Genomic DNA, 24,192 nt, shown 5'->3' on the forward strand with positions numbered 1-24,192 from the left:
AATCTTTTTGTGGAACTAATGTTTTGCAGTCTGTGTTCCGACGGAGCAAATGTATGAGTGGGACCTTTTGCGGAATTTATTCGCTATTCACTTTCACTGTTCCGCACAATTCACGCCCCGCGCTCGTTGTTGAGAGCTGCAAGTAGTGAACACAACCGACTACGTAATGTGTGTAAATCGGCAGTGGTGGTAGGTTCATTCATACCAGTGGAGCAGGCTGTCTGTCACTGAGCGGTGGTATCAGTTAAGTGATTTAACATATATCTTTTACCACGATATTTTTCTTAAATGGGAAGAATACTACATTATAAGAGCTTTACGTAACGGAAGCTTTGTAAATTTCAGCAGCCATGGCCGGGTACAGGGAAAGGAAACAAAACATCTGATAGCTAACAATAGCTGTCACTAGCTGTCTTGGGTAAATGTTTTTTTGTTTTTTTTTTTCATCTTTTGACAACACCTTTATCACACTGCATTTCAGATTGGAAAATAGCGGGGCAAAATGTCGAAACGGAGGATCACACAGGAAACCTTTGATGCCGCTGTCAGGGAAAACATGGAGGAGTTTGAGATGGAGCAGGATGAGGCTTTGAGGGAGGCTGTGGAGCAGTTTGAGTCTCAAGGTAAATGTCACAGAAATGACAATATCCGGTAGTTGATTCATGTACAGTTTTGTTGCTGACTGTTGATGTTGAGCTTGGATATTTACTCTGCGGGGCTGAAGCCAAGCAAGGTGTGATCTATGTAAATTCCCAGGGAGAGTCAGAATGACACAGGTGAAACATGGAAATGCAAAACGTCCATCTATGCTTTGCACTCCCGAAAAAGGTGAAATCATTGCCACGAGGTCTGATTAATGTCCATATTGGAATAATACTCAGAAAATCTCTGGCCATTTCACAAAATCTTTTTTTGCAGTGTAATAATTTTTTAATTTTCTCATGTTCTAAAAGGACAACAGCTGCCTCATGAATACTTAGATCAATTAAAGTGTTCTCAATGACCTAACAGACATCACAGTACCTTTTATTGGGAGTTTAAGCAGATAAAGTGTTAAATAGTTACTTTCTATCTCCTCCATCCCCTAATAAACTTGACGCTTCTTTTCTTCAATAATGGTCCGGTAACTCACACACAAATTTAGACTGCAGTAAGACCCCCCTTGGATAACTGATGTTCTTACATTCTGATTTTTGTAATTCTTCACAAAGTGTGTAGTTTTGAAGAGGAAACCACACTCCTGCCTTGCTGCTTTTAAATTTAGTTTTGCATGCACTCTGTACACTCTTTAGTTGGTAGTAGCTTCATCTGTGTAAATTATGTTAACCTTCTAACATTTGCTTTTTTGTACTTGATATTGTATTGTGTGTTAAAGCATTAAGCCTAATCTTATGTTTGGATGCAGGAGTGGACCTCAGTTGTATAGTAAAAGCTGTACCAGCTGTATCATATGACGAAAAACAAGAAGAGCAAACACATGAGGTCCTACAGGTAAGTCCTGGCCGGTCTTGTGTTAAGGAACTGCTTACTCCAAAAGTGTCTGCTGTCAAAATCTCACTAGATGTTCACCTCATTTTTCACTTGCAGGCTTTGGATTCCCTTCGAATTGGAAAAGGCTCTGCTGGTGTTATGGAAGTGACAGCAGACATAAAACGGTTCACTGAGCAGTGCTCACTTGGATTTGCCCAGAGGTACCTGGCTGCCCAAAAAGACGCCTACCCCATCATCCTCTCCTACTGCAAAAAGAGTGTGGAGGAGCAGGAGGCTGTGATGGCCGCTCTTTTCGCCCTGGCTGCACTGACAGATGGACAGCCAGACTTGCTGGATGCAGAGGGCCAGCAGTTCCTTTTGGATGTCCTTCAGAAGTACCGGGCAGATTCCTCTGTGACATGTGTAGCCATCTGCGCTGTGCGCCACTGTTGTTTGAAACATGAACAGAACAGGCAGGATTTGGTAAAAGGTGGAGTCCTGCCCCTGATGACCACTGCCATTACACAACATAGTGGATGTGCGGAGCTGGTGAAAGAGGCCTCTGCAGCTCTGAGGGTCATGACCTTTGATGATGATGTTCGAGTTACATTTGGGCATGCTCATGAACATGCCAAAGTTATTGTCCTGGAGCACAATGGACTGAAGGTCTTAATTGATGCTGCAAAAGGTAAGGCTGGCTGATCACTAATTCATTTGCTGGTTGATCATAATAGCTACAGCAACTGTGTTTTTTCTAAATGAGATTCTATTCTCATGAATGTAATTTCATAATTTCTCATGTTCCTCCCTCACAGCTCACATTGATAATACTTCTGTTCTGAGTGAACTCTGTGCAACTTTGTCCCGTTTGGCTGTAAGGAACGAATTTTGTCAAGACATCTGTGATCTGGGAGGATTAAAACTCATGATGACACTGCTTGCAGACTGCTATGAGACAGCGGTAGTGTACAATAAACAAGGGATTCTGATACAAACTGATTCAAAATTCAACGTTCATGTTTGTTCTGCTTACTGAACTGGTTTTCGTTTTGCAGGAGTTGGTTCGGCAGGTCCTAAGTGCAATACAAGCTGTAGCAGGAAATGATGATGTGAAAGATGCTGTTGTTAATACTGGTGGAGTCCAGCTCATTGTCATTGCCATGAACAGACACATGAGCAACGCTGCTGTGAGTTAAATGTCGTACTTATGGATTTGATCTAGATATTACTACAGATGTAGTAAAGAAATTTTATAATAGATTGTGTTTTTTTTGGTGTGTAAAAGTAAATTTAAATTTTAAATAAATTCTTCGAAAGTCCAAAGATTGTGTTCATGTTCTGCTGTAGGTGTGTGAGCACGGCTGTGCATGCCTTTCTGTCCTTGCTTTGCGTAAACCCAACAACTGCAAAGTCATCATGGACAATGGAGGTGCCTTGGCTGCTGTGCAAGCTATGAAGGCCCATACTGATGCGGTTAATGTGCAGGTATTATGAGGTCATTAATGATTAACATGCTCACTTGAAAAAAAACAGGCCCTGTGACATTGTGCCAACTCTCTATGTCTCTGTTGTTTTCTTTCTTTATGAACAGAAACAGGCGTGTATGCTGTTGAGAAACCTGGTTTCACGTATGCGCAACTACAGCCAACCAATCCTGGAGATGGGAGCAGAGGCCCTGATAGCCCAGGCACTAAAGGCCCATCAAGACTGTGGTGATGTGGGTAAAGCAGCCCTCAGAGATCTGGGATGCCAGGTGGAGCTTCGGGAGCTGTGGACTGGCAAACATGGCAGCCTCACCAACTGAAAGCAAAGGAGAGCATCAGTGAAGACAATACATTCTTACAATGAGTTTGTCTAAAATGCAATTTTAGGGGAGATGAAATGTTAGGATCTTGGTATACATAGCCAAGAGTTGAAGCAGATGCACCTACTTAGCTAGATACATTTGTACAGTGTAGTTGTCATAAAAAAACACTTGTGAGCAGTAGAAACAACCAAGCCACCAGTCACACACAATGTCTTTAAGAAGTAGAATATATTTTGCAGTCCTTTTTCTGTTTCTAACAAGTATAAAAAGGTCATCGTAGTCCTTTTGTACATGTTTTATTCACTATTAATATTTTGTTTACAAATTTTTGATGTTCAATTTTCTATCTGTAACACATTTATGTTTGTGAGATGTTAAATGTAAGTTTGTGAATTTTGTGCCATGGTAAATATTAATGTATTTGCTGCTAAGCAAATAGATTAACTGCACTATTTGCAGTTTCCTTTCCCATGTTGGCAGAGGCAAATTTTAACATGTATTGAATGCCTTATGTTTACTAGCACAAAACTTGTCCTCTTTTGTTTGTAGTTTGTCTATGCATAATTACAATCTAAAACTAAAATCTCTGATCTTTAGACCAACCACTGACGACATTATATATATTCTGCATGACCATGATAAAACTCCCTTTTGGTGCATCACTTTATCTTGCTGTGTGGCCATGTGTGTATAACATTATACACTGCATTTGGTGAACCTGAGGATACATTTTAAAAGGCTAAATTAACTTCCAGTGTACTTTTTCGATTTATTTATGGATCTACAAAACATCAATACAAGGGATAACGAGTTACAGTGAAAACATTATTCTGAACATGCTCCTAAGATGTTAAAGGCCGACTTAAAACATGTACGATTAAACTATAATTATCAAAATTACTTTGCAAACTAAACCAAAAAGTAATCCGCCAAATCAGTAGATACTTACTGACAGGGGCAAACTCGGGAAAAACTACAGTAAGCCAACTCGTTGCCAAGTTTGTCTCCTACTCACGCCCCTCTAACCAACCTATCAAGACACGCGCCACTCAGACTTCATTTCCCACAATGCCGCTGCGCTCGTCCTTGTCAAACTCCACTGTGGTCAAGCTAACGTTAACCGCCTCTGGTCGTTGACAGGAGTAGTAAACGGCAGAAATACAAAAGCATGGACGATGTCGGTCACTTGAAGTCACTGCTGAACTAATGAATCTGAGAAATGTTTGGAAGACAGTGCCTTTAACACCAAGAGACATTTTTATGAAGACTCAAAGTAAATATTCATGTTTTCACAACGAGAGTAATATTAACGCCAGTGCAGCGATAAGCTAACAGCTAGCTAACGTTACTTAACCTGGTTTTTGGCTAACTTAGAAACAGCTTCGGGAAGAACCTGCTAACGAATGGAAACAACTTGCCAAATGTGAGGGATAAAAAAAGCCTCGTAAAATAAGAAATCATTCTGGCTGGTCTCGGATTTGCAAGGTAAGAAATGTAGTGTTTGTAACCAGTGACAGCTAGATGACTGCAACGGGTGGCTGTGTTTTGTTGGTGGGCAAGTTTCGACAAGACTGCAGATAGAAGCGTGGAGACTGCTTTATCATTGATGAATGTGCAATTTTTGATTAATACTACTGAGTTGTAACCTTACCCTGTTTGTTGTTATGCAGTGTCCAGTGTTAACACTAATAATTTGACTATAATATTACATGCCAAGGAAAATGGTAGCATATGGGATACAATGCTATTACAAAACAATTACCTTACATGACAAAACAGTCAAAAATACTCGGGAGGCAGACAAAAGATCATGAACACTTTATAATATAAAGCTGTCCTCTACAGCCACATCACAAACTCAGGATTGTTCTAGATCTTACAGATGAAATAATTAGTCAGTTTTTGTTATAGTAAATAGCTAACAGCTGTGTTAATCGACTGGTCATTTAAGTCATTTATCGAGCATAAATGCCCAATGTGAGGGTTTTCTGCTTCAGTCTGCCTCATATCATGGTAAATTGAATATCTACTGGTTTTGGACTGTTGGGCTGACAAAATAAAAAAATTGAAGATATCACCCTGAGCATTATTTTCTGAAGGTTTGTAAGCTAAACAAAACTTTAAAAATGCATTATAAACTTCACAAAGGTAGCATTTTTTATGTGGCTGTTCAATTGGAATGAATTGGATAAAGTGTTTTTGTTGTTATTATGTTGTCATGTCATATTGAGAATAATGTTTTCACTTTAACTCGTTCTCCCTTGTATTGATGTTTTGTAGATCCATAAATAAATCGAAAAAGTACACTGGAAGTTAATTTAGCCTTTTAAAATTTATCCTCAGGTTCACCAAATGCAGTGTATAATGATATACACACATGGCCACACAGCAAGATAAAGTGATGCACCAAAAGGGAGTTTTATCATAGTCATGTAGAATATATACTGTCGTCAGTGGTTGGTCTTTATCTCCACACACAGTTGCTGTTAGTTACAGGCAGTTATGGTTGATATTTTGACGCATTCTGAGACACCATATTTTACTGATACACTGATATTTTACTAATGACCATTAGGTAACCCAGTTGAAAGGACAAGTTGGTCACAGAAGTTTCTCCCAAAAAAGCTCAGCATACAAGAAGGCATTGCTTTGTATTTAACACTTGATCCACAGGGACAGCTCTACCTCTCCATTGCTGTGTGTGTGTGGCATGGGAATGAGTGATGAATCAAAAGTGACGAGTGAGGGAAGCAAACAGACATAACTAGCAGTCAGGAACAACGATCTGTAAAATTATATTCAAGGGGAAGGAGGCTGTAGGGAGCAGTGAGGGACGCCCTGTGAGTAAGGACAGTGGGTGAGGTGAAAGAGGACATATCTAGGGTGCTCATTTGAGGAGCTGGCTTGAGGCCCTGTTGTACTGATGCCAATATTAGTTGCCCATGACTACCCAGATTTTCAGCAGATGTCCTGTTTGCTCTCTCGTCTCTTTGCTTTCTCTTCATCTTGTTTTCCTTGATCTTCCTCACTGCTGCTAAACTCCTCGAACTCTGATGATTCTGAATGGATCTTTTCCCAGTAATATCTGATTATTTAACAAATATCCATTATTTACTAGTTACTAGTTTTGAAGGTGGATCAAGCCTATATTTAGTGAAGTATTAAAACTAAAGGTGACATCTCTTCATGACTAAACACTTAATAGTTTATTATAAAAAACACCTTAAAGCACATTTATCACATTTTTACAAGCACATATATCAAAAATGTTTATTAATGTGTTAGTTAAGATACTGTTTATTCAGATACAATAACCAGTTTTATAATATCACATTCATGACAGTTTGCAGGATTATGATTTATTTCTATATTAAATATAGCAAAATATTGTTTCTAGAACAGCAATAGCAATGTTTACAACAGCAAAGTTACTTTATAAACTCAATAATATCTCCCTGGAAACAAATCTAAACTCTAAATAACATAATATTCCTGGCAACACTGACTGAAGACTAAAAAATAATGTAGAACATAGAAATCAATTGTGTAGATTGTATCTACTGTATGTTACAAAATGATAAATTAAAAAAAAGTTAATAATATGTTAGTAATGAAAATAATTATTGCAGTTCTACAATAATACACATTCCTACTTTATACACATTTCCTGCAGTTCATGTTTACATATTTGACAACTCTGTAATTGTGACTGTGATTAAAAGTTTGTTTGAAAAATGATTGATTTAGAAATTTGTACAGTATTTAACAATGGACCAGAGAGCCTGTGGGGGTTAAAGGTTGTATGAATAGGTGATTTATCTGGTACAATGATAAGCTCATTTTAAATTGTTCAGACGTCTTTGTTTGTAATGCTAGTAAGATCGTCCCAGATAATGTTCTTCCTCTAAAGTTCATCTCATGTTAGTTTTCATTGTGGGAAAGAAGGGGAATATCCTGACTGTACAAACTGTACAACTGTAATCTGGTACATTAGCAACAGATGGGCTTCAATGGTGTTCCTGTTCTTTTTGTTATATTCTGCTAAGACGGAGACCTTTCACCTACATGTCCTCATCTCTGTGCTGCAGTAACCTGGGTGCAACTTACTGTAGCTCTGCTTTCCTCTTGTGTCTTTTTCTGGCCTTCATTGGTGTGGGAGTTGGTTAAAGGTAACTGGATTATTCTCCAGGTAACTATTTACTAGCGGTGCATATTGTTATTATAGTTTCTTGTTTAAAGATAACCATCCAATGTTAGTCAACACTTGCTGACGTGATACTGGTTAAGTGAGAAGAGAAATGCAAAGAAACTACTAAACTAAAAGAGACTTCTCTGCTAGAAGTTTTATACAGGGCTAGACTTGAATATTTTGGTACACATGACCACACAATGAAGCCACTGGTGATGCAAAATCTAATCCTCTTAATTTGTAGACAATGCTTGCAATTCATCATATTCAGTGTCATGCTTGTCATTTGAACTAGATCCCTGAAAGTAACAAGAGTTTAATTTTAGCCACCTAAATGTCTTGCTAAGCTACAAGTTTAACCTAGAAGTGACCTCTTGTTTCTCTTTCCGGCCTCTCCTTCTGTACTCTTTAGCTCTCGGTTCCAGGTGTTGCAGCCCCTCCAGTGGTTGAATTCATGAGCGCGCTCAGTGACAGCCGTGCATAATCCTCAGGGATGGGGAGTGGAGTCCAGGAACAACGGGCATCACTCACGCAGGGGGAAGTGTTGCCGCTGGCTTCCTCCAGTCAGGCAGAAGGCAGCTATGAGGTGACATTTTATAGACATGAGCCTTCCTTCAACACTTGAAGGAAAAATCCAACTGAAAATAAAATCCATGTGTTACATATATAATATCTTGCATTGCAGCTCAGTTTTAATCTGTGAATTTGAATGATTTGTCTCATTTACAGACAAATAATAGAGCTGCTCAATTAACGGTGAATGCTGGAACAACTCCCAGGACATCAGAACAGTCATTGTGATTTTCTAGTTTGGATGAATTATTGGTGTCTTGTGTTTTATCTGTGTACTGTCTTTATTAAAAGGGAGTTCAGTTGTGCCGTTAACCATGTATACTTCCCTTTGCTACATGCACTGCTGTATTGTATATGAAAGAGATGAACTGAGCTGAGTTTTGCAGCTTCATGGCTTCATCTTTGTCGTTGGTTCATGTAAGGACATCTGCTCCCATTTGTAAGGTTTTTTTGAGCTGGTTAGTCAGTTGTCATCCATTATTCTTACGTAACTCTGGCTTAATGATCTACAGCAACTCAAATACAATTTTGTTCACGTTAGGACGCAGGATTCAGCCTGTTGGTGTTGGTGACCTTAATTGCAATTCCTCTATCTCTGTGCAGGGTCTGAAGCACACTCGGTCTGTCCTCAACTCGCTCTTCTCGGGGGCTTTAGCAGGAGCTGTGGCCAAGACAGCTGTTGCCCCATTGGACAGGACTAAAATCATCTTCCAAGGCAAGTTGGATGCTCGGCTGACCTTAAACTGTTTTAAGATTACAAATGACCCAAATTGATTACATGGAATTATTTTTTGACTCTTATATTTTTATTAAGCTGCTACAGTTTGTACAATGTGAATTCTTGAAAATGTCTTTCTGGTTTTACTGAAATGATAATAATTGGACTCTTAAAAGACATATGTCATATATATTGTACATATGTTTTATTTTTCAGTGTCTTCAGCACGATTCTCTGCCAAGGTGGGTTTAACTTAAGGAGCATTGTATATTTTATGTCTGTTGCTTGATAAAACAATTGCCTGTTTCTTATTTGCATGCAAGAAGTTAACTCACATCCATTGCAGTAAAGATTTTTTTTTTTTTTTTAATTTTAGCAGGTTTAATTAACTGATAAAAAGAACTTGCATTCACTGAGATTCATGCAATTTACTGCACATTTATTAACGTCTGACCTCCAAAGTATATCACAGGAACAAGTTTAAAGACCAAAATCAAAAAAAAAATAGATTATCATCAGTTCAAACTAAGTATGAGAATGTACTGTATGTGTTTATGTATGCACACTGTACTACAGGAGGCCTACAGGTTGATCTACCGCACCTACCTCAAGGATGGCTTCTTCAGCCTGTGGAGGGGGAACTCTGCCACTATGGTGCGAGTCATCCCATACGCTGCCATCCAGTTCTGTGCACACGAGCAGTACAAGAGGCTGCTGGGAGGGTACTATGGCTTTCAGGGGAAGTAAGTGTCAGTTTATACTGGTAGACTTACTACTCAGGTCTGATGGTTGATTTAGGAACTTTTATGTTGACACCCAGCATACAATTTTCTTCACGTCTTGTGAAGTCATGAAAAACATCAAAAGTTGATGTACATTTGTTTTTCTCTGCTGTTTCAGAGCCCTGCCTCCATTACCAAGGTTACTGGCCGGATCTATGGCTGGTACCACGGCAGCCATGCTGACCTATCCTCTGGATATGGTGCGAGCTAGGATGGCCGTAACACCAAAGGAGATGTAAGGACATCTGACTGCTAAAACACATCATCAGTGAAAATTAGGGCACTTAAACAGTGACAATAGCCAAACAGAACAAGGGGCTGCACTGGTGAGGGGTGTTGCTAAGAGGTTCAGGTTTTAGGATGAAATCTGAAACATTGTGAAAGAATATCAAGGCCATGATACAACATGTCGAATCAAACAAAGATAAAATTGATATAGTACAACTCTGGAAAATGCTCACAGCATGAAGTATTTTTCTGTGAAATCTAAGATCTGTTAGGAATGATGCTGTTGTCACTGACACTTCGGTTCATTACTAAAGGCTTTACAGGTGGTATCACAGTTTGACGGTCAGAAAAAACATAAGTAATGTAGGTGAAGCCAACAAAATGTCACTCAAACTGTTTGTCATGACTACCGGTCTCCATGACGAAGGCATCTGAGGTAGCCGTTTTCCTGTCTAGCCTATCATGGACTTTACACAGTGATGTTGACCTTGGTGCAGATTCAGTCAAAATCAAAAGACATCATTTTTTTAAGAATGGAAACAGGTCTTTGGATGGGTGTTTTTTGTTTTGATTTTTTTGTTCACATTGTAACCCAGGATACCAGAATACAATAATAAGCATTAGTATTTTGCTGCAGAACATCTCATCCAGTTTTATCCAACTGCAAAAACACTTTCTATTTTATATTTTCTTTCTCTGTCTTAGGTACAGTAACATTCTACATGTGTTTGTGCGGATCTCTCGAGAAGAGGGCCTGAAGACATTGTATCGAGGTTTTACTCCCACCATGCTGGGTGTTGTTCCCTATGCTGGTCTCAGCTTCTTTACATATGAGACCCTAAAGAAATTACATGCCGGTAATGCACTCCCACTACCAGTCCAAGATGAATTTATCTACGACCCCTTTTCTTTCACACCGAATGTTCATGTTGAATATGTGAAACACTTGTTCATGGAATTGCACTTCTTTTCATCCTCCTCTCCCATGTAGAGCGCAGCGGCCGCCCCCAGCCCTACTCATATGAACGCCTGGCGTTTGGAGCGTGTGCGGGTCTCATTGGCCAGTCGGCATCTTACCCTCTGGATGTGGTACGACGGCGCATGCAGACTGCAGGAGTCAAAGGTCACACGTACGGCACCATCCTGGGCACCATGAAGGAGATCATGTCTGAGGAGGGGGTAATCCGTGGACTCTACAAAGGTCTTAGTATGAACTGGGTCAAAGGGCCCATTGCGGTGGGGATCAGCTTCACCACCTTTGACCTAACTCAGATTCTCCTGAAGAAGCTGCATCAGATGGGCTACACGGCTCGATAATAGCGATTCAGAGTGGAAAATGGGGATAGCACAAGATCCCTGTAAGCACTCTGAAGAGAAACAAAGAAGGGGAAGTGAGAGAGTGAAGAGTGTGTTGCTGGACAGAAGCAAACACACACTGGCTCAGGATGCGTGGGTAATATTAATGTATTCTCTCGCATTATCTGTGTGCAACAAGGGATTTACAGTCCCTGTAGGCGTGAGATAGGGTATAGGGTGGTACCGTGTACCTGTACACACTGCTGTCATGTACATCTAAGTGCAATATGCTCCGTGATTTTACATGTGTACGCATAGATTATAATGCTCCTGTCCTCGTGGAACAGACCTATGAGTGTATTTATCAGAGAGTTCAGAGGTTCACACACACTGACGTCTCTCAACTGCCTTGTGTGTCTGCTTGAAACTGAAACCTTCCAGTGCAATGCCACTCATTTGCTATTGACTTTTAAGATGCATTTGATTTGATAGGACTAAATGCCCCCTTGAGATTTGTTTTGATGTGAGTGAGTTTGTTTTCAAGGAATTATACCAAAGGTTAGGATGTGAGCTAGCGGCAGATTATATGATGTTGGTGGTGTTAGTGTATTTAAGCACAAAAGAGAAAGGAAAAATAGAGTCTTGTCCAGCACAAAGGTAATAGCATTTTTACTGCCATTGAATAGTTAGTTTTTGTTTGAGTTGAAGATATTAAATCTCTACGAGTCCAGTACTTTTAAATGGAGCCCCTGAACATTGAATTCACAGACTTTTATTTGGAGTTTAGCTACTGCGCTGACAGCAGACAGATGATCTATATTTTATGCCAGTGCCAACAGATATGAAGTCTAAAGAGTGCCCATATAATTTTATGTTTGTTTTTGCTGTAATCATATCATGGGCTTTTTAAAATATTGTCAGTTGTGATAGACAGTTTTGTTGTCTGACGTATCAGTACAGGTGATTAGACAGATTTTGCTCAGAAAAATTTCTGTACGGGTTCAGTATACCAGCTGAAAATCGCAGTTCCAGTTTAACCTCAGACTGACATAAAATCTCAAGTAATGTACATCAAATAGTTTGGTAGATAATTTTCCAAATGTTCGATAATAGACGCTAATTTAACAGTTTAGTCGGAACACTTGTGCAGTCTAATGTTATCTAATACAACAGCCCTGCAGTGAATAATACCTCTGTGGAGTTTGCAATGTCCCATTATTGTTGACACTGTGTGAGAGGTGTTGCTTTCAATCTATGATATTTTTAATGATGTGGATATGGATGATATGATATGGTTTTGGATTACAATATATTGTCTAGTGTTTCTAACATTGTCACCCTCATGTATGTGTCACGGGCAATGGACACACACAGTCCCATATTCAGTGTACAAATGTTGTCTTCCACTTGCTGTCAGTATGGCAGCTGCAGGATCTGTCTCTTGATGACTTTGCTGCCATTCATGGCTGCCTTGTTTAAACCTTGGCAAGACTCTAGTTCAGATTTTGACAGGTTTTGACCGGTCACAATGGCCTCACTATGTAGATATGCATCAGTATTTGCTAATGGACTTAATGGACTTGAAATATACACACACTTAGTGAAGAGATCATTGGAGTTCTCTATTACAGGCATAATTTTGGTGTTCACAGTATTGTACTTTACCTCAGCACATGATCAAATGGTCGTGAAATTCTCACATATCAAAGTGTTCTGTGGAGTAGTGTCAAAAATGGGACAGAGTGCTTAGTTTTTATTTGACCTTATGGTAGACAGTTTCCACAGTATTCATGCAGGCTTACAGTCATTGAGGAGTGTCAGTAGTTTCTATACTTAGATCACACATACTGAGGCAGGATGGTTGAGCTGAGTGAACAGCTGGATGCGGAGCCAAGTGGAGCAGAGGGCAGGAGGTGTCTTCTTTAACAGAATAAAGCAGGGGGTTTTCTCTGTCAAACAGGTGTGAGGACCTCAACTGAAACTCAACAGTTAGTTTAAGAAAAAAATCCTGTGTTTTGTACTTTGTAATAAATGATTAATACAGGATTGTTTAACACTTTACTACTGTTTCCACTGCACAAATTATTACTTTTATTATTGATTGATCTTAAAATTTTTTGAATAATCACCACAAAAATGCCCATAATAGTCACTAGAGCCCAGAGTAATGCCTTAAAAAAAATATAGATTTTTTTTTTTAAGTTGTGAAGGAGAAAAGCAACTCTTTGTGTTTGAGAATCTTTAATCAGCAAATATTGTGGGTTTTCACTATTTAAAAGTTAAATCACATATTAAAATTGGAATTGATTTTGTCCATTAACCAACTCATTTATCCACTGATTGTTTCAGCACTAGGGCTGGGTATTTTTTCGGTGATAATGTTAATACAATACCTGAATTTCAGCACTGATACCAGAATGATTCTTTTTTTGTGGAATATATACACGCTATTCTAATTTCACATATTATCTAAACCCCAAGCAGCTTTAAAAGAATCAGTCAAAAATTAGTATAATTCTGCTTAAAATCAGAAACTACCCGATCATAGAATAAGTAAAGACTATGAATCAGGGCAAGCATTCATTGTCCACTTATGGTACTTTGGTACAGTTTTCGATACTTGCTGCTAGGGCCACGTTTTGGTCAGTATCAAAACATTTTGAAATTTGATACCCAGCTCTGTTAAGTAGTTTACTACACTCTTACCACCCATTCATTAATCTCACAACCCCCCTTTAACTTGCCTCTGTCTGACCATCATCCTCTCATCCGCCTCTCATCTGTCTGTCCATGGATTTTGAGATTGTCTTCCTCATTGTCCAGTGAATCGGGAGAAATGTAGCAGACTCTGTTCGAATCAGCGAAGAGTAGAAAACTTTGTTGCACTCGGATTAACAGCAGAGCGGTAGATGCAAGTTTAGTCAATTAGTTATCGACCCCTTACCCTAAGTTGCAGAAGGGAAATATGTGTAACTAAGTTTAGATCATTGACAGCTTGAAACCGTCATGTTCTGGGCTGACGTGTAAATGAGTGCTGCTTGGTTGAAAGTATACATTAACTGAAAGCTGAGTGAAGGACAGTTACTGACTCTTAAGTGCCTCGCAAGGAATAGTAACGTTTTTACTATGACTGAGCTACTTCTTCTAACCTGTTTGAGGGTTGCTTCCATTTTATAGCCTTGCTTTGGTCTTGAAGTTTCAAGTATGTAAGGAGCAGCAGGTGGTTTGAAGGTGGTTTGAAGTTTGAGACTGAATGTATTACTTCAGGTGCAGTTTTTGTTTGTGAATTTTGTAAAACTTAAAAACTACCTTGCAGGGTAATGCTGTCTAGGGTGAGATTCATGATTCTTGGCTCCCTAGCAGACTTGATCAATCCATTCCAACACATTTGGCAGTGATTTGAGTAATGTCGGATGATTTAAAAGTAAATTTAATGGCTATTAATTAATTACCCTGATTTCAATTATATTTGATGTACCTGTAGATCAAAAGAAATTGGTAAACACATGATGAAATATACTGTAAAAGGGAGAGTCTCACAAACCTGGACAAACTCCTAGACAATCATTAGATGCCAAAAAGTTTTGTGTTTTGTAGTGGTTTAAAAATAAAAGTAGGATTGTTGTTGAGAACCTGACAGTGGCTTAATAAAGGAGGAATACTGACACACTACAACACCAAACTGGTAAAAATTGTGTATTTATTTGCTCTAACAAAAGCAAATTGAATTATTTTAACCCTGTTTGTGGGTAATCCTACACAGACGTGAAGACATAGAATGCTACTGTTTTTGCATGTTGCAACATCATCTAATATGTTTTTGTTTCAGTGCAGCAGTGATACAAAGGCTGTTTTGTAAATCCTAGTGATTTGTGCCAACTGAATGTAAATGCACCTACTAATACCACACCCTGTGTCAAGTCTGCAGTGTTTATGTTGTACCTGTAGGAAAGTTTTGAAATATCAAATTCTCAAATAAAACTGATGTTGACGACAGATTGATACTTGTTTATTTTTCCACTAGTTTTCATGGTCCTGAATAATGTCTGTTTGCTATTGGAATTAAAACTTTAGATACAAAATGTTCAGTTAGACCTGAATCTTTGCAGGTCATTGATGATGATGATGATGATGAAGAAGAAATTATTTACTGGCATGTTTTTTGTTTGTTTTTACTTTACTTCTACTTCTTCTTCTTTTTTTTTTTTTTTAAAGCACATCACACATAGAACATGGGTGATAGAACATCCAGAGTCAGACATCCATTCAATCCATTGATAATAATAATAATAAATTATATATCTATGTACTTGTAATTAATGTTATTAATACAAGAAATAAATATATATTTTGTATCAATATATACATTAATATTTTAAGAAATCAAGTAGACATAATAATATAACGTTGATAATTTATTTACTGGCTAGCAAGCTATTGAAATTTGGGGCCTTTTAAAAATGTATTTTTAAATAATTGTGCACATTTGTTTATTAATTTCTGTGTCACTTTTGCGCCCCCGCTCTTAACAAGGTGTCTTTGTTTACGCACGGTGTGTAGTGAGATCCAATGACCACTGGAGGGCGCTCCATCCTCATGAATGACTGAACTCCCCGAGCTGTAGTTCCTCTGGTGGCCGATGCGCGGCGGTGCAGCGCGTCTCCGAGAGCTGGGGGAAGCAGGTGAGCTGGGTCAGACGGTGCTGCGTCTCTGCCTGGGGCCGTGCTGGCGCGTTGAACTTGACCGTGAACGCAGCACAGCAACGCATGGACCTGCCTGATCCAAACAAACTAACTCATCAAAACAGACCTCACCAGTGACAGGGAATGATAACCCTCGGACTCTCAGAGGCTGTCTGACGTTAGATTTAGATGAATCCCGATTTTGTAGAGAGAGAACGAATCCGTGTTTTATTTACAAGGGATTTCAGTGACTGTGATCGCTGAGCGGCTGTGTCAGTCAGGCGAAATACTCGGTCTGGGTTTGTGCTTTAACTGGACAGGGAGATCGGACCAGACTCTTTGTGCAAAGATTTCTGGGAACGTGGGAGGAAAAAAAAAAAAGCACTGGAAGAAAGGAGCTATAGGGAAGATAGAAGACTAATTAGAGACTGAAGGAGGGAGGGATGGACAGAGGCTGTCAGAGGATGTGGTTGCTATAGATACTTGGCGTGATGCCAGGTGGAGGCAGAGCCCATTTGCATTTATTCTGATGGTAGCTGCTCTCTCTCTCTCTCTCTCTCTCTCTCTCTCTCTCTCTCTCTCTCTGTCTGTCTTTTCTCTCTCTATGAAATAAAAGCAGCAAAACAGCCGTTTCTTCTATTTTAATTTCTTCCATTTCAAATTAATCCCTAATAACTTTTAATGCAAAACCCAGTGAAAACCAATTCAAAAACTACTAAACATTAACCTACTCAAGACGGATTAAAAGGATATATGCTGTTCTGGTGAATATTTTCAACATTAGGCTGTTTTTATTTGATGGTACCAAAATTTTGTTCAGTTAAAACAAAAAACAAAACAAAAAATAAAAAAAACGAGGCTTTTTTTCTTTTTTAAACATGTTAGAGATTATTTGATTGTGAAGTTGAAAGCTGTAAAACCAGACTCTCTCTTCTTCTTTTTTCTTCTAAATTTCATTAAATGTTGTTTTAACAATGCCTAACCATTTCTCTTTCCTTTTATTGAAAATATAATTCTTCAATACTGTTCTCTAGGCCTGTGGACAGTTTCATGTAGGCCTAAATTTGTTCCTCAGGTTAAGCTTCAAAAAGAAAATGCATCATTCGTTTTAGATAAAAAGCTCAAGCATAAAAAGGGCAGACCGTTTATTGCAGTTGTGCCCTGAAAGCCCATGCAATATTAAATATGGGTTTTAGTGTTAATGGACAGAATACTAATTAGCCTTCTCTGAGGAGTCTGGCTTGTACTGTATGTTCGTTGGCTGGTGCTGGGCCTCTGGACTAAAAGACAACTATTTTTAAAATTTTGTAGTATTTCTAATTTGTGTAAAAAAAAAAAAAAAGATTTCTCTGCACCGAAAATGACAGAACAAAACAAAACGAAACAAACAAAAAAACCCTCCTGGTTCACCAGAAGGGCTACAACAGAAGGAAAGTCTCAAACCTGAAAAAGCCTGGGAAAATCCATTAAAACAAGTTTATTTTCTTGTAAAATTCTGAACAAGAAATGGCTTATAGCTTGTGTAACATCGAGTAGTAGTGTTGGTTCTTAAGTAAATAAAAAATGTGTCGCTACAGTTTCAACTAGTAATCACACTGCAACACCTAAATTAATTTAATAGAAGGAGCTTTTGCGTAAAATAAACATTTGCCCAGTTTTAATGATAACTGGGAGAGAATTGTGTCACAGTTGAGTTTTTTTTCTGATAATATATTTACTATAAAAAATAAATAAATTCACTGGAAATCAGCATCAAAGTCAATTTTCTCTTTATTGACCACATATATATTTATACAATATATACACACAATGTTTTACAGCAACTCAAATTATTCGAATGACACTCAGTGCAAAAAGTCCTCAGGGTATTTTCCAGCTGACTCAGTGTTTTGAAAAAAACAGACACATGACTCAGGATTAAACCTGGATATGTGTATTTAACAGTCAGAGTCATATATCGCTTCACATCAGATAACATCATCATGAATACATTTGGAAAAATAAAAAATAAAACACAATATTCACTTTAATTATCATATATTTTAGTGTATTAAATCTTAACCCATAGACACGTGCTGTTTAAGAATAAAAACCCAAGTGAAGACACAGCTTGTGGAGAAAACAAATCGGTATCTGGCGGTACGAGTCTCTCTTTGTCAGCATCTTTTTCTTGGATCTGGTTCAGATGCAGTGTTTCGCCTCTAGGTGCTAATTGTACAGCAGAAAATAGGCAAAAAATGTAAAGTTGGTCCAGTCCAATCTGGCCAGAAATCCTTTTCTTTGAGTCAGAAGTTGTCCTGCCAAACAGTAATGTTCCAGCACACCATGAATCTGCAAAGAGAAAAGAAGACAGAAGAAATTAGTGACAGAACTGGGACACAGAATTTCAAAAAAAAAAACATAAGAAAAATTGTCCTTTTTTTTTTTTTTACAGACAGGATCATAAAGAACAGAGACACTGCCTGAGATATAACTACACCCGAGCTTTCAGGGTGGATGGTCGTGTCTGTGTGCCATGTCACAGGACTGACACAGCAGTTTTCGAATAAACTAGACAAAAAAAAAAAAAAAAAGTTGGGGTGTTGCTGGGGGGAGTGGAGATACAAAAGGGACTCCCTCCTCATGACTACCAATATCTGTCTGTGTTTGAGTCTGAACTCGTCCACCTTTGACCTCTAAAGTCTGGGGAGTCATGAGGACACACAGTCGAAAAGGGACCCCCACAATTATGCCAGAGGGAAAAGACACACACACACACACACACACACAATCACACAATTCTGCTGTCTGGTTTTGCACTGTCATGACTGAACAAGATTAGGATCTGATTTAGATAAGGGATTTAATCCTAATATGTTCAGACTTTAATCATGATCATAAATGAAAACCAGTGACAAGAGAACCGACCCACTGCCTTTGTATTTATACATTTTAATTGTTCTGCCAAAACTTTTATAAAACCTTGAACCACTCTGGGTTCAGAGGTTTGAAATGCCAGTTTCTTGTTTCCATGAATTCTCCATCAGTACAGACAGATGGGCAGTGAAAATCAAGGTGAGTGTGGATTGCGAGAAGGCGGAGGAGGAGGGTTGGTTATGATTGAGGAGATCACAGCTAGCATCCACTCCCTTGATAGATGCAGTGTTTCAGACATTGGGCAATTATGAGGGGCCTTCCCGAGCCTGTAGGGCTCTCCGGGGCTCTTCTCCTGCCCACGCTGTCCCAACAACGGGCTAATGTATGCAGAGGGGAGCCTACAGTCCTGTCTCCAAACTGCACATACTGAAAGCAACTTGCAAAGAGTTTAATATTGTTGAATATATACGTTTTCATATTTCAATAAAAGGAAGAGTGGGGGGGGTAAAGTTTGGAGCATTAACAAGATTACTGTGGCCCTTAAAATGATGTAACAGCGTTAGGCTTGGAGACAAAAATAAGAATATGACACACAGATACAGGAGATCAGAGGCTGTGGATGGACCATTTCCAACCACGAATTATTTTAGCAAATCACTCCCTCTCTGCCTTCTGTCTTTTCTGCTTCCCTCCTCTGTACCTTGTCATATAATTCCTAAAATAACTGCAGGATTTTTAATATCTTTGTGAAAAGCAGACTCTCTCAGATCTTCTTCCCTTCTACATTAATAAATCTATATCGTCCTTGATTTGTCAATTTCTAACTTTGAGAAGCTCTTCTCTACTACACCATGCGTCATTCTCCAAACGTTCGTTTTTTTGGCTGACTTGCCCTCATCGAGAGCTATTTTGTCTCTGTGGTGATCTATAAGTCACATGACTGACTGACGGACTGTATATAAGGAAACGGGAAACAACCACAGACACCAACTTAATGAGGGCAAGATGGCTGAAAATGTTTGTCGAATGAAACAATGGACTGGATAGAGTTATAAGACTTTCTTTTTTTAAATTTGGATGTCCTTGATTTTTGCATAATAAATGTATTTATTATCAGAGCTGTAGACGTGAAACTTTGACTTAGAGTTGACTTAGTTGAGACTTGTCTTGACTTGCGACATTAATGCAGAAAGGTTCAAGTCTCAAGTATTGACTTGGTAAAATCCCAGAATATTAAAAAAAGGTAGGAAAACCACAAGCTGCATTGCTGTGTGTGTGTGTGGTGTGTGAAAGACTTGTCAAAGTAAGAGAGGCGTAAATACAGAAATGCTTGAATTTGTAACCGTGAGGAGGGTGTGAGTTTGTGTGTGTGGTTGGGGGGGGGGTATACCAGACTCTGTCTCTCCACTTCCCTTCTTTCTGTATTTAACCCCCCCTTCCACAACACACACACACACACACACCTTTATGCTGACATTGTGTCCGTCCAACAAAGACGTCCCTGCAGCCCCCTCATTATAAATACATGTCATTGGATCACAGCTCGTCTGAATCCCTGAGTCTGCTGCGCTCTAAGTGGCCGTGACTGAGCCCTGAATGGGTGGCCGAGCGACAGCTATACCAATAGAGCCAACAGTGCGTGTGTGTGTGTGTGTGTGTGTGTGTGTGTGTGTGTGTGTGTGGAGACGACCATAGCCCCCCCAGCCTATGGGAATGAAAGCTTCACAGCGGGATGAGGTCAAAGGTCAGGCTGTCTGTTACACACAAATGTATACACATACACACATGCAATTTACTGGACATTTGCTATACTGATACAGAAAAGAAAAGAAAAAAGAAGGATGAAGTTGTGATTAAAATGGTTTTGAGTTGCATCCATTTGAAGACTGTAACAGTTAACTGCTGCATGTGGGACGAAGGTTTTCTTTAAATCTGGGGCAATACGTTTCTTGCTGCCTCAACAACAAAGCTGCAGGAACCGAGTCCTGGCTCACTCAGAAGGAGGGAACAAGGTGTGCATGTGTGTGTGTGTGTGTGTGTGTCTGCGTGTGTGTTGAAAGAGCTCATCCTATCTCATTTTGCAAGGGAAATGCAAAAGTGTCTCTATCCCTCTGGAACCACAAACCAGGACACAGTATTGTACTCTCATCCCTCCTTCTCTGTCAGCCCCGCTCTCTCCCAGTCTCTCTCTGTCTTTTTCACTATCAAGGCTTCTATTTCTGAGCCAAAGCTCACATTTCTCCCCGGGTATAACAAAGTTTCCCTCCCTCTACTTTCGCTCGAGTTTTGAACCCATAGAGATGTGGCCTGGACCCAACTGGAAATCAATAATTAAAGAATGACTAATCACCAGCTGGCATGCTAAATATCCACACTAATAAGTTATCTTTCGCTTAGTCTTGAGATGACAAAATCATTTTATGATATTAAAAGAAGTTTTTTTCCCTGATTTCATTGTACAAGTGAATGACAAGTGCTGACTGGTGAGTGTCTGATGCACACTGGGCTCATTAATGCAGCACAACAACAATGAGCAGAGGAAGAGGCGGCGGTTGCCCATGCTAATCATCTCTGCTAGCCCGCCGCCTTCCAGCACCTTTGCCTATATGTGTGTGTCCTCCCCCTATGCTAGACGAGGACCCCGAATAGCTGCCCACATACACTGCCTGATGGGAAACAGAGGCAGGGTTTTTGAGGGATAGGCGCCCACCTTCGTCTCAGCTGCATCTCTGTCTTTAGTTTATTCACTGAGTAGTTTGGCTCTCAGCGAGGGTTTTAAGGAAAGCAAAAGAAATGTGTACTGCATTGCTGTATTTGTCCATCATAGTTAAATGACACCTGATATTAGCCTGCTGAAATAGGGCATGCTTCTTCAAAAAAGATAACAAAGAAAATTGCTCACATTTGTTTGATTGGAGGAGAGTCAGATTTAGTGGATACATTTTCATTATGAGAATCACACTTGTGAAATGACATGTAGATGAATCTAAAAAATGAGTGAATCTCACATCTGTAAGTGAAAACCTGTACTGAATCTATGTCCTCAGAAAAATAAAAAGTAAATTATTCATCACTGCATGTTGTGAGCTAAGTTGGTCTTTGGGAGTTAACTGTCAAAGTTTTGCTGAATAATCGTTGCAAAATACAAATACAAGAGTCAGTTTTTCATCTTGCAAAAATGGTAGTTTAAATAATGGCGAAAAACAATTTATAGGGGCAAGTTATTCTTAAAGTCTCAAGTCTAGTAAATCTTTTTTTTAAGAGTGGTATTTAAACAGGTTTTTTACTAAGTTGGTAATGTGGAGAATCATCAGAAAAGTTCATGTTAAGTAAGAGTCGGAGTCATTTACTGAAAATCCAGTTCTGTGAGAGATCTAAGACACAGATCGACTGAAACACACAACACATTGAATAATAATTGTGAAATGGAGAATAATGGAGAGCATGTGAGAGAAAATGAGAGACTGAGGGACAAAGAGAGATGTGAGTTTCAAAAAAGTGTCAATGCCAGGCTTCCTTTAGGCATGAGTGAGAAACTATGAGGCCTGGTGGTGTGTGAATGGCTCTGGAATACACATACAAACACATACCACAGGCACAAACACACACACACGCACACACTACCACCCTCCCCACTGAGCCAGAGCCTCTGCCAGTCAGACAGGTCTATGGGTCTATTGAGGGGACTTGGAGGGAGCTGTCCCTTTCTGTAGAGCTAATGAAGCCTGCACCCACAGGCATAAAGGAGTGGAGAGAGTTAGCACTGCGCTCCTTCACCCATTCACTCACTTCCTTCCTTTACAGGGCTCCTGATGAGGTAATGCTTTCGCTCTTAAAGGGAAACCATAAGTAATGCACCTTTACACATGAAGCTCTTTACCACAGGACACGTCCTAAATAAATCTTGTGCACGAATGTTAATGCTCAGGAAACTGAATACTATTTTATGATATATGCTGTTAAAATGCTGTACATATGAATTACATGGCTGGCATTATTCTATATTTTTCATACTGTCAATAACACCCATGAGAAGAGCAAAACCGACAATGTGTTCGTCCATCTGTCTGAGGCTCTCAGCCACAAGCCTACTGAAAATTTAAATCCTTAAAAATGATTCTCCAATCATATCTATGTATATGTGTATATATATGTGTGTGTGTGTGTGTGTGTGTGTGTGTGTGTGTGTGTGTGTGTGTGTGTGTGTGTGTGTGTCTACACAACAGTAGTAAACACAGCATTTGTTGGGGACTATTTTCAACTGCGGATAAATACACATGTAGTTCTCTGGTTTGTCTTTACAGCAGCACGACAGCATATGTAGTGGCTAAAAAATAAAGCAGTGTCCATGTTCATCGTAATTAAAAAACATCACCCAGTGTTTCTAAATAGTTTTTGGACAACAATTGAGCTCTATGGCATTGAGGAATAGACTTATAGTAGACTTTGGATATACAAGCAGGACTAGTCGTTAGTCGTATTAGTTCAAAGGAACGCTTGGACCCAATCCCCAGAAGCCGAAAAGACTATGTCTCTACAGAAGCATAAGAAAGGTGAATATAGTAATAAATCAAACTAATAAATCAGTAATAAATCGCAACACTATTTAGCTAATTTGATTAATAATAACAAAAAATGTAGCATTGCAATCTCAAAATTGAAAATTAAAAAATGGGTTTATACACTGTCTAAGATCTCCTATGTTTTTAAAGACTTCATTTGCTCACGATATAAGTCAGAAAACGTGGGAATAGAAGAATAGTGAATAGTGAAATTAGATCTGAAAAAATTGGTAGAACTTTAACCTCTTTAAAAACTAGTAAGACTTGTGGTCTGGATGGTCTTCCATCTGAAGGATATAAGACTTTCTTTCAGGTTAAAAACTTCCCATTTCAGAGCAGTAAGCCACTATTAAGGTAATACCTACAGAAGAGAACGACCCAGAGATTCTTTCATTATATAGACCTTTATTAGTGTAAAGGATCAATTCAGTGTTGGTTTTGGTCTCTTCATACGATTTGTTGTCAATAAGTAAAAGACAGAATATCACCAGACGTATTCCTTAAAATGAAAGAGATCTCAAAGTTTTGACACAACCATTAATAAGGTTTTTCCAGTTTGATTTGACAGAATTCACAGTGGCTAAAGCTCCATCGTGGAAATGTGGAGTCCTTGTACAAAGCTGCCATCAGTCTAGAAAGAAACAAAGACAGGCACCACACTGGAGAGCCTGAGACCAATGTGTTACTCAGAGAAGAAATGTCACAGAAAGCAGAGATGTGGGGAAAAAAGGCCTCCAGACAACACAATCACACTTTCAGCAAGGGAGGTCTGACTTTAGGCTGCCTGTCTGTCTGCCTGTCTTCTACTCTGCTGCGACTACAAGATGATGAAGGAGCTCTTGTCCAAGTCTGCACCCAGTCTAGTCCTCTCTACGCAACCAGACTGAGCTAACAATAGACAGCAGTGCTTATCAAACAGCCTGGCAACTTCATTAGCATCCTTCAAGACCCAGACAACAACCAAAGTGGCCCTACACACACACACACACCCACACACACACCCACACACACACACACACACACACACAC

General features: G+C 39.2%; 2 protein-coding genes across 9 annotated transcripts; both read left to right on the forward strand.

The window, feature by feature from the left end:
• Window positions 1-55: 55 nt before the first annotated feature.
• Window positions 56-4,034, forward strand: armc6 (armadillo repeat containing 6). Of its 2 annotated transcripts, none has more exons than XM_040143689.1 (8): window positions 56-244; window positions 482-623; window positions 1,406-1,491; window positions 1,588-2,158; window positions 2,286-2,431; window positions 2,526-2,657; window positions 2,818-2,955; window positions 3,062-4,034. In XM_040143689.1, exons 2-8 carry the CDS (start codon window positions 503-505, stop codon window positions 3,272-3,274), a joined length of 1,407 nt encoding a protein of 468 aa, XP_039999623.1. In that variant the 5' UTR covers window positions 56-244; window positions 482-502; the 3' UTR covers window positions 3,275-4,034. The 2 variants fall into 2 exon arrangements, with proteins under 2 accessions (XP_039999623.1, XP_039999624.1); XM_040143690.1 differs by having other exon boundaries at window positions 59-189.
• Window positions 4,035-4,278: 244 nt separating this feature from the next.
• Window positions 4,279-15,075, forward strand: slc25a42 (solute carrier family 25 member 42). 7 transcript variants are annotated; one of them, XM_040143388.1, is made up of 9 exons: window positions 4,279-4,762; window positions 7,324-7,466; window positions 7,879-8,052; window positions 8,643-8,754; window positions 8,974-8,999; window positions 9,334-9,500; window positions 9,658-9,774; window positions 10,473-10,624; window positions 10,759-15,075. In XM_040143388.1, the coding sequence occupies exons 3-9, from the start codon at window positions 7,960-7,962 to the stop codon at window positions 11,082-11,084; spliced, it is 993 nt and encodes a 330-aa protein (XP_039999322.1). In that variant the 5' UTR covers window positions 4,279-4,762; window positions 7,324-7,466; window positions 7,879-7,959; the 3' UTR covers window positions 11,085-15,075. The 7 variants fall into 7 exon arrangements, with proteins under 7 accessions (XP_039999322.1, XP_039999323.1, XP_039999325.1 ...); XM_040143389.1 differs by having other exon boundaries at window positions 7,366-7,466; XM_040143391.1 differs by having other exon boundaries at window positions 4,279-4,550; window positions 4,652-7,466.
• The last annotated feature ends 9,117 nt before the right edge of the window (window positions 15,076-24,192 follow it).

This window comes from Xiphias gladius, chromosome 14 (genome assembly GCF_016859285.1).
Source record: "Xiphias gladius isolate SHS-SW01 ecotype Sanya breed wild chromosome 14, ASM1685928v1, whole genome shotgun sequence".
NCBI classification, from domain to species: Eukaryota; Metazoa; Chordata; class Actinopteri; order Istiophoriformes; family Xiphiidae; genus Xiphias; species Xiphias gladius.